This window comes from Ostrinia furnacalis, unplaced genomic scaffold (assembly GCF_004193835.3).
Source record: "Ostrinia furnacalis isolate ACB-3 unplaced genomic scaffold, ASM419383v2 OfSCF6417, whole genome shotgun sequence".
Lineage (NCBI taxonomy): Eukaryota > Metazoa > Arthropoda > Insecta > Lepidoptera > Crambidae > Ostrinia > Ostrinia furnacalis.
Window position 1 is genome coordinate 118,148 of NW_021136656.1, and position 11,011 is coordinate 129,158.

An 11,011-nucleotide genomic window follows, 5' to 3' on the forward strand; every position below is an offset into this window, starting at 1 on the left:
CCTTTGGGTGGCCTTGAGCCTTCTTATGAGGCCCATAGTAAGCGACCACGTTTCAAATCCATATACCATCACTGGCAACACACACTGGTCAAAGACTTTTGTCTTGAAATACTGCGGTATTTCACCGTAGTCCGTCGTTACCACAATACATATATTAATGTAGCCAGCGGGATCTATTATGTCGTACTTACATACAAAAACCAATATCCGGCGTCCAAAGGCTAGAGAAGGTTATTTCGTAGAACGACTACTTACAGAAGATGTCGTAGACGTAGGAAGCTACAGAATTTGAATGGCTACAGATGTCGTAGAAGGCTACGGACTGCTACGGATTATACGGATTGCTACAGCTACAGGACATGTCGTAGTCAAGTCTACGGATTAAGTGAATGCTACAGAAAATTTCTTAGAAGAAAGACTACGGGAATAGCTACTGAATATGTCTTATGCTACGGAGAATGGATAAAAGAAAGTAGTAGGTAGAGCTACATTTTTTTCTCGTAGACACAAATGTTACTGAAAACAAGTTTAGATTAAAGTTAATTAATTCAATGCTATGTACCTACATCTTTAAGATAAATTAATTAGTTCTCTGGCTAGCTGTTGAGCCATCAGGATTATTTAACAACTTATGGTATTTCCATTAATGTTATTCGATATGGCCACATCTATAATTTATAAAAATGAATCGCAAAATGTAAGCGCATAACTCAACAACGCTTGGACTTGGACCAATTTTACCAATTCTTTTTTTTATTGTTCGTTGAAGTCCAAGGAAGGTTTTTACAGCGAGAAAAATTCTAATAATTTTCGGGAAATCCCTAGACGAAGCCGCAGGCGGAAAGCTAGTTATTAATAAAATACGTACTAAAAATCAACCATAAAAAAACTGGTTTCATAGCAACATGCCAATCAAATGATGACCGTCAGTTTTTATTACGACCTTCGTGGTTACCTAATTAATATTGTTATGAATGTTGTAACCNTTGTAACCATCGAGATTTGTTATTAGCGAATAGGTACGTGCCCTTAGATGCGTGTTTGGAGGCAGTTAACAAGTTGCGAGGTTCAAGATCATGGGGCCACGCAGGTGTCGTGTCGTAGGTAGGTTTCACGAAATAAACATGCATGCAATGGAACAATCGTTTCCCGCGCCGTGACCTACCCCAAAATGGCGGCGAGTTGCGGTGCCGGGTCAATGACCGGGCGCAACACATTTTTATCTAACCTACACGTACGTATTTATAACCTAATGCTCGCACAGTTTGGGATTTGTAACGCTTAAAATTTGATTACACCAGACAAGGCATAGATACCAACATAATTACAAGGAAAACGACCTTTCCATAGAATCTAGTTTATGCAAAAATAAATATTTGAGATCAAGCAAGGACAATACATCCGGAGGTTATCCTAATGGACAGGTTTTTATTTAGATTCATACCTGTTTATATATATAGATTAGATACCTACCTATGTGCCACTTGTTTCGGTGTCTATCAGTATTTAGTTCATGTGTAGCTTCCTAAGGGTTCAGTCAAACCAACGCGATCACACGCGACCAGCCGGCGCGCCGTGCAGCGATGGCGATCAATGCATTAGTCTGATTGCCATCGCTGCACGCCGGCTGATCGCGTGTGATCGCGTTAGTTTGGCTGAAGCTTACTTTTTTAAATGTTTTTTTTTTTTCTTTTGTTGGCTTTACACGGCTTGTGTGTTGCCATTCGTCGAGTAAAAACGGGGAAACGGTTAAGGAAAGAAAAAAACGGAACGGAAGGATCGGACGGAGAGAAGAAAGTGATCAGGAGAGCGGATTGAGGTAGGATAAAATGACCATATTGATATACATAAATTTATGTTTCAGAGTGCAATTGCTGACACTGACAAATACGTAGTACCTATCTGTCAGTATTACTGTTAGTTGAGTTTTAAGTAACAAACCATTATTAAATTGTAGACCGATATGGTGTCACGGAGCTGGTTATTGTGGATCTAAGGGAAGTTGGAAGTGAAACAACATTTTTTGACCAACAACCGTATAAGATAGCCGTGCTGCGCATGCTATTACTTTTCTCTCATTGTAAGAACAGTGTTAGTTGAAAGCCATTAAAAATTTAATCAATGTCACTTTTTGCTGTCCGTATCCGGACCGGCTCATAATGCAATCTAATAGGTAGGTGGTCTTATATAAATTCAAGCAGTAAGTGTTTATATAAAAGTGGCACAACTTACAAGGCAATTTCTTTTTTAACTGGTTCAGATACATTTTAGTAATAGTTTTACGTTTCAATTCATTAAAATGAATTTTTTTATTTCTTATTGTTATTGTGATGTAACAATGATTTTATTACGAACTTTTGTAGAGTCGTCAGCCTATCAGACAACCTACAGTTTATATTTTTTCCTAAAATTGAGGTTATGTGAAGCTAAACCCAGATCCAATGAATTACCTACCTTTACGACTCACCACATTCAACTAATCATTAAGCTAAGGCATCTTATTCGTGTCTTAAAAAAAGGTCTACCAGTTTCAATCAAGGAACATTGCTTATATAGAAGCGTATTCTTCAAAATGACATATTGAAAATTGTACACAGTACGGCTAGCACGAAAAAACGCAAATCGTTTGCGTACTCGAATCGCCATCAAAAGATTTAGTAAGAAAACTACAACAGCGCCCTTGTGAACGTGTCGTAAAGTGAACTTAGTATGAGATGTGGTTGCACGAAACTTATTTTGAGAATCAATATTGTCACGGTATCGTTTAATTCGAAGATTGATTATCAAATTTTATCGAGTACGCAAACGATTCGAAGACGAAAGTTGTTATGCTAGAGGTACAGACTACGAGTACTTAGTTGCAAATCATGATACTTAGTCTTTAAAAATACTGGTTCATTCGCCAAGTCTATGATCGGTGTAATAATCCTTCTATTATTGTCACTGCATAAAGTTGCTGGCAATGTTTAAACAAGTGGATATAATGAGTTGATTGTTGCTATTGTTTTAAATGTAAATTAAATCTCAGATTATAAGTTCTATTTCTTGTAGCTACATATTACATAACGTAGGCATTTCAGTATTTTTCCACAGCAAAATGTATAAAAAATATACCTAGCAGCAATGTTACTTTCACGCTTAATCCATAATTTGTTTTTTTAGCTAGTTAGGTATTTGATTGAGTGTTTGATTGTGTTACTTGTCCTTGTCCACGTAGGTACTCCATCCCTTTTTGTCATTACAGCTCACGCACGTGGAAGTTTTCCGTTCCGTGTGTAACCTATTCAGGGTTCAATTCAACGTTTATGAATACGGAAAACCTTTAACTGAGTAATTCAATGCCTGTGATATACATACCTATTTGTTGCTTTGCACTTTCTTCTGCGCAGTTATCGATTACCTATGTAGGTACCGTCCACGTCATTTTGCTTTGTAGGGATTTGTAAGATGCATTTTAGGGAAACCTTCCAAATCAGGTTTTCTCTGATTCTTTTTACCTGCTTGAAGACAATAATGATCTCCAACCCGCTTGCCAAGCGTGAAGATTATGGCAAAACCTATACTACCTAACTACAGTGGAGGAGGCTCATAGTCCGCCACAGACTGTAAAGGGCTGTTGATGATGATGAAAATAATGATGCTGTAATCATCATTCATAAAATCTAGTGTACGTGATCTACTTCCTATTATTTCTCATTGATTAATGAGTATTGAATAACTAATAGTTTTATCCAAGTCTAACTAACATCATAATTTCAAGTAATAAAGATGTGAAATAATAGTTTTGTTATTACAATCGGTATTCATAATATCTATTCATCAATAGAAGATAAGCTGTTCACGTTTCCATACCACGTTTTATCTATACAATTTATTAATATTATAAAAGCTGAAGAGATTGTTTGTTTCAACAGTTTCAACGCGCTAATCTCGAACAGTGGTCCGATTTAAGCAAAAAATGTGTCGAATAGCCCATTATCGAGGAAGGCTAGGCTTTACTCGTACTTTTATAGGAATACAGGATAGGAATACAGCAGCATAAACGAAAAATGTGTTAAATAAATATGGAAAAAATATCAAACCAATTTTCACGCGTACAATGCCGCGGGGACAGCTAGTGGAATAATATTACAATTTCCGAACATTATTCATTTTCTGTTCTGCCTTTCAACGCCAATTTTTAATTTGACAGCTATTACAGATTTAACTTTTTCAGTACGTTACATTGTAAAATGGCTCTTATCAGAACGATATTAGGTTTATTTCAGACATAAAACATATTATGCATTATCATTACTACTGTTTTCAAATGTCCAGCAAAGAGTTCTTCTGTGTAAAAAGTGTTAATAGTTTAGCCTTATAGAACCTTAATAAATTAATATTGAGTAAGTAGGCATGATGAAAAACTTTCTATGACACGCTATAGGTTCACACTCTTAGCTCTATTAAGCCCTCACGCCTCGGCTTCAGTTTGTTGGTACTACTTTGTACTGCAATCCTGCCTCGACTGTCATAATCCGCTTACCACAGTTGTAGCAAATGTACACACAACCGCATATCTAGGTAAACACCGTGCCAACTTATTTTGTTGTCAATAGGAGGTACTCTGCAACGAAAATTGTGTGCGGTCAACTGTTCACTAAGTAGGTATATAAGTTGCTGGATTAGTGAATAAGATAGGTACATGCCTCCGAATTTAGCAAAAATACGTGGGTATGGCTAAAAATATAAAGGATTAAGATTAACGTATAATAAATACACGTACATAAATCTATTAAACTGATTCTTTCATCCGACGTCTTCGTCTGACCTCAATCATGTTTTCTACGTAAGTATTTGGTTTTCTGAAAGAAAATAAAATATATCTACATATGTACCTACTTGCCAATGTCATTGATTCTGCTTACGCATGCCACAGTTCTAATTTCAGTGGAGTTATTTTGAGTACGTTTGAGTAGGTACTATTTGTTCAGCATCAGAAAATTGGTCCAATTTGCTCGGTATTGTGTACTTATGGGGCACATTCCGTTACCGACAGCTCATTTTATACGACACTAGTGTTATTCTATTAGGTAAACACATATTTTTATTTTCATGTGGGTACATTAAGAGAACGGAAATTAATTTTAAAAAGTTTATTTAAATAATAACAAGTGTATACTTTTTTCACATGTTGCTTCCACCACGACTCCAGTAATCTGAAATTAAAAAAAAAACATTATTTTAATGCCTTTTTGTACATAGGTACTTAGGTAAAGTAAAAATAATAAATATAATAGGTATTAATGATTCTTAATAAAAATTTAGACCATTATTTTTTAATTTCGGCTTTCTTTGAATGGTTATCCCATTTATTTAAGGTAACTGATAATGTTTCTCTTAGAAAACTGCTTGATAAATAAATACTTCCGGATGTCTTATTTTTCTAGAAAGATATGTCGACATTTTGAGTGTGATATTGTGTTGACATTAACATATTGTATACAAATAGTTGCGTACGTAATGAGCAAGGCCAAGTTTGCCCATAATAAGTATGACAAATCGACAAAAATTAAGAATAANCCCAACTAATATTATAAATGCGAAAGTAACTCTGTCTGTCTGTCTGTCTGTCTGTCTGTTACGCTTTCCCGCTTAAACCTCGCAACCGATTTTGATGAAATTTAGCATAGAGATAGTTTGAGTCCCGGGAAAGAACATAGGATAGTTTTTATCCCGGTTTTTGAAACAGGGACGCGCGCGATAAAGTTTTTCTGTGACAGACAAAATTCCACGCAGGCGAAGCCGCGGGCGGAAAGCTAGTTAAGAATAAAATGCAAATATCTTCGCTTCTTACGTAGGTTGGATTAAGATTCTATTGTATTAGTTGTAGTTCAACAGAAGTCCCTACCTATATTCAAAAATATTAAAAGGCAAACAACCACAACGAAGCTATTGTGTATGTACCTATACACGTGCCAACTCGTGAATTTTTGTATCTAATAAAATTGAGAAATATCAACCCACAAGCAGGATGTTTTCTGATAAAAAATATACTATACTATTTGCGCTACGTTTTATAAGGGATGAATACATACGAATTCTTGAAAAAAAGTGAAATCGATTTTACCTTCCTTGTGGTTGCTTGTTACTACTGAAAATACATTGTTTACATTTCAGAATCATTGCACTGTAATAACCATAACACTAAACTTATTCTCAAATTATTCACCTACTTGTTTTATTATGGTACGAGTAACTATGTAGTACCATTTCAATGATTTTGCGCACCTCTTTGTTGAATATTACTTTTCATTCATTTTCATTTTTTCTTTCGATGAAATGATTAATTTTAATGTTGAAGTTATCTTATAAAAGTTAGGAGAAGAGTTTTGTACCTGCGTCTAACAAGATGTTATCTGGACAGTACTTGATGGTGTGCGCTCGATCACCCGTGGCTCCGCACAGATGGCATCTGAAGGCTCTGAGCACCGGGCACTTGACGCGACCGCGCCCGTCCTTCAGGCAGTGGGAGGAGTACCAAGATACTGGCTCCCCTTTGTTTTTACAAAACGAACATTCCTGAAATGAAATAAAAAAATCTGATTATTAACTCTTGCAGCGTACTTTAAAGGTATAAATAGGTTCTAGCAGTATTCCCATCAAATTGTGCTAGTCTCTATAATGCCTCTGTAGTTCAATTGTATGTTTAATTCGATCCGAAGGTCCTTCCTAGGTTCGATCGTCAGATGGGTCACATAAACTGAAAAAATACTTTCAGTTTCCTGTTTGATTGACAGCAGCATTGAAACAACTTAATTGTCCGAATATAAATAAAATTTCGTGTTTCGGAAGGCCCGTGTCGTGTGTACCAGTTGAGCTAACTACTACTGTGGTAGCGCATCATGTCTGACACCAGTCTCATTTATTCGAAAAGTATAGTGTGGTCATATTCCAATGCAGAATAAGGCAGGTATTTGACACCTGATGTTTGTGAGTAGTGAGAGATTTAAGCAGTATACAAGGTGGAAACGATAAGTGAATTTTCGGATAGATCCAGTTTATTCTGTAACCTGTTATTGGTACCGATTGAAAGAGGTCATGAAGCACTTTCAGACCAGCAACCAGTTTTTTGATATGTAAATAATCGAATGAGAACACTTATCGATTCCACCCTGTACAATCACAAACACGCGACATAGGTCATACGATGGTACAGCTATAAAGTAGCCAGATATGGACTTACCAGCTGCTTCTGCAGGACTTGTCGCTGCCTTCGCATGGTGTGTGTGAACTGCATGAGCATCTCAAGCTGCTGCGGAGTAAGAGATAAAAGCGCTTCTTCCTGCTTCATTACCATCGCCTTGAAGTCCAATTTCGACTGCGCGTTTGTATCTGAAAAGTCAAAAAGCACAATAAATACGGAAACTATGATGAACATTGCCTTATTTTTAAGAAATAGGCACTTGTATATTTCTGGAATCATTGTGATAAATTGTACAAATATTAATTGAATGATACAATACTGTATGGAGAGCTCCTACACTAATTAGGGATTTTTGGATTACTTCCTTCTAAATAAGTCAAGACCTCCAATAAATTGATACATAACCTACACGCGTAAAGTCAAGTAGGAACTCTGAAAGACAAACAAATTAAATAATTGAGTTATAATGAGATACTTTAGAATATAGTCTATCCTAAATACCTAAATATTAAATATAAAGAATATTAAGTATTGCCAAGCATGTCTACACTAATATTATAAAGAGGAAAACTTTGTTTGTTTGTTTGTTTGGTTGTAATGAATAGGCTCAAAAACTACTGGACCGTTTTTAAAAATTCTTTCACCATTTGAAAGCCACATTATCCACGAATAACATAGGCAAAATTTTATTTTGGAAAAAAATAGGGTTCTGTAAAATATGTAGATAATGTAGTCCACGCGCGCGAAGCCGCGGGGGCGGAAAGCTAGTTTGTAATAAAATGAGGTATTGCAAAGGTTTTACTAAAATGGGGATTAAAATTATTAAGCACTGCATAATAAAATAGGGAAAATGTAATTAATTAATTACCTTTCGCGACTTTAGCATCTGACGGAATGTTTGGAGTAGTGCTATACTTCTGAAGAACTGGTTCTGGTGTCGCATTGACAGTCACCTGGGCTTCCAGAACAGCTGGATCCAGCTTAACAGCGCTCAACGCATCTACGGAAAATAAACATTAATACACTTAAGATAAGGACACAATTTTCGAGGTTTTACGCTTTCAGGCAAGGAATTATGGCGAACATACATTATGGGATTTTATCTCATTGTAATAGATGCTATTATGCCACGAAAAAATATATTCTGATGTGACTATACGCTTATACAATGATAAATCAAGGGAGTTAGTGAAGAAATTGATGAGGCATTTAAACTGCAAAGTTTTAACATGCCTGAAATGAAAAGTTGAACGCTCAACCTTTCATTTTAGGCATGTTCAATCACCTTTAACATTTTTTTTAAATATTTTTTTAAATATTTTTAGAGATCCGTACGTACTTTCTTCAAAAGAAGCAATTAATAAACCCTGTCCTGTCTGTCTATAATATTATTTTCAGGACAGCGTCATTAAATATTGTGAAATAAATACATAATTTACATGAAGTTTATGGTGAAATCGAGAGTAACAGGAATTTTGAGTTAAGTCACTTTCATTCTAAGGGTGCGATTTGCAGTGTAAATTTTGCTATCGGAAGGAAACTTAAGTTTGTTTTTGAATTCGATTTGGACTTAGTTTTTGGTAGGTTTATTTGTTTCTTTAATAAATACCTATGCAAAATGAAACAGATACAGTAATTTGAGGAGAGTCCTTCTTAGGATTAGAAAACCTCAATGTGGCATTCCGGTTCATACTTAACCAGTTATGTTACCATTAATAATCGACTATTTTAAACGTGTGCGTAACGCACACGTCACATCATTATTATTAAAATTTATACAAATGTTGAAACTGAAAAAGCCTTTGTACCAAACAATGGTTTACGCTTATTTTTGCAATTTTTATTTGGAAATATTTGCAAACAGCACTTTTACTTTTTCAAAAACTGTTAACAAAATGAGGAAGGTGCGGGCGTGGAGCTAAGTAGTCCTCCTTGACAATAATGGCAAAAAGTTGTTTCTACAATAAAAACAAGCCTGTCGCTAAATTTGAAAGTGACAAATGTTAAATGTCACTCACTTGGTTACCATCTTCGATTTGGATTGAGGTCGAATGCTGACTCTGATAAACCAATGAAACTTAATTGGGTTCTCAAATGCTACCTAATACCTAACTGTAATAGTTGCAAAAACTCACATCTATGGAGAAATGGCTGTTATAGAGCTAATAAAATATTACAATTACCTGATGTAGGTATGTTCTAACTTTTGGAAATCTTTAAATTGATTCTCAAGAGAAAGTATACCTAGATTTATTAGCTTGCGTCACTTCACTCACTATAGACATAGAAAAAACATATGACAGGCCGATACAATCGAGATTCGGCTCGTCATGAAACCATTACCGTTATCACCACACAAATCGACGACCACGATGCAGGTATTCTAATAATACTTTACAGAGTTCGAAATACTCATACAAAAGAATTATACAGGGTGTTTGGCGGAAGGTTAGACAAACTTCGTGGGTGTATGTACCTATAGGTAAGGTCTTTTTAAGAATACGGGTTCGCCCATTTGACCCTGAGTGGGCTACTTTTTTTGATATTTTTGCTTTTATTTATTGTTTCCGAAATTTGACCTGGAAACTGCTTCAATTTTTTTCTCGCATGTTTTCAACCGATTTTATTTGATATTTTAACATCGAATATTTTATGTCTTTAGTCAAATAAAATAAATATGTATAACTTGCCGTAAAATTAATCACGCACTGTACCTACTCTTACCTGATTTTCTCCCAAAAATAGCTGCCAAGTTAGAACTTCCTGAATCCTGTAAAAACAAAAGTTATGAATTGTAATTGGAAATTACATAATTCATTAAAGAAAACTTTGAAATTAATGTAAAAGGTAGGTAGGTACTTATAATGTGGGTTTATTAATTCGGCTAAAACGTATAATATCATGTTGTATTTAATTTAATATTAGTTATTAATGTTATTTTAAGTATTAAAATTAATCAAATACTTCAACTTACGTGTGTGGGTGTGTACGTTGGAATATAATCCTTGGGGGATGTATCAGGCGTACCAATAATTGTAGTAACATCCATTTTCTAAATCAGTAAAATGTGAAACTATTCAAACTATGTATAAATAAATATCACTGATATTGATTAGTTAAACAAAAAACTTATAAGTTTAACCACTTAGTTCCAAGTTGTTTTACAAGACGTTCTAACGATGTAACGCATGCGGAGAATGTACTTAAATGTACGAAAAAATCCAATTAACTAATGTAGGTACGCTTATGGTTCCCAAAAAAAGCAAATGTGGGTAGAAGTAAAAAGGAACCTATTGAATTACCTACCTGGTGTTGCTAAAGACATTCACGCAAACGTCATGCGAAGATTTTTTTTGCTACCGCCGTTGATGACAGAGTAGTAAGTAGTGCTATATTCAACCGACTTCAAAAAGGAGGAGGTTCTCAATTCGACCCGTATGTTTTTTTTTTTTTTTTTTTTTTTTTTTTTTNTATATTTTACAAATACCGTAAACATAGTATGTAGGCTTAGTTACTTATATTTTTGACAGCTCCCTTTTTGGGGAAAATTTAATAGTGCAGCTTTATGTTCCTTTGTAAATGTTATCTGTACTTGACATAGTTACATTTATTGAACCTATTTAATTTTATTATTATATTTAATCTACTTGGTCCCTATCTACTTAAATTGTGTTAATAGCGGAAAATTTGAGTGTTAGTGGTCATGAAAGTTTTAAACTATGTAGTTAGAGTTAGATTTATCATATCCTCACTTCAATATTACGCGAGTACATACTACATAGGTACTAACTGAGGTACTAACTAATAAACGACTGGAATAACCTG

General features: G+C 35.0%; 1 protein-coding gene across 1 annotated transcript; it reads right to left on the reverse strand.

Annotated features, from left to right (window-relative positions):
• Nucleotides 1–5,131: 5,131 nt before the first annotated feature.
• Nucleotides 5,132–10,501, reverse strand: nos-M (nanos-M). Its single transcript, XM_028317759.1, has 6 exons — nucleotides 10,161–10,501; nucleotides 9,911–9,956; nucleotides 8,055–8,186; nucleotides 7,226–7,374; nucleotides 6,378–6,561; nucleotides 5,132–5,198 (listed from the first exon to the last, which is right to left on the reverse strand). Exons 1-6 carry the CDS (start codon nucleotides 10,233–10,235, stop codon nucleotides 5,167–5,169), a joined length of 618 nt encoding a protein of 205 aa, XP_028173560.1. The 5' UTR covers nucleotides 10,236–10,501; the 3' UTR covers nucleotides 5,132–5,166.
• Between the last annotated feature and the right edge of the window lie 510 nt (nucleotides 10,502–11,011).

What these genes read in the sequence shown, in the direction of transcription:
- nos-M (XM_028317759.1), bottom strand. Translation starts at nt 10,235, where the DNA reads ATGGATGTTACTACAATTATTGGTACGCCTGATACATCCCCCAAGGAT. An exon ending in CAACGTACACACCCACACAC is followed by an intron (nt 9,957 to 10,160) that starts GTAAGTTGAAGT and finishes TTGTTTTTACAG; the next exon opens with GATTCAGGAAGTTCTAACTT. An exon ending in AAGTCCTGCAGAAGCAGCTG is followed by an intron (nt 6,562 to 7,225) that starts GTAAGTCCATAT and finishes ATTTCATTTCAG; the next exon opens with GAATGTTCGTTTTGTAAAAA.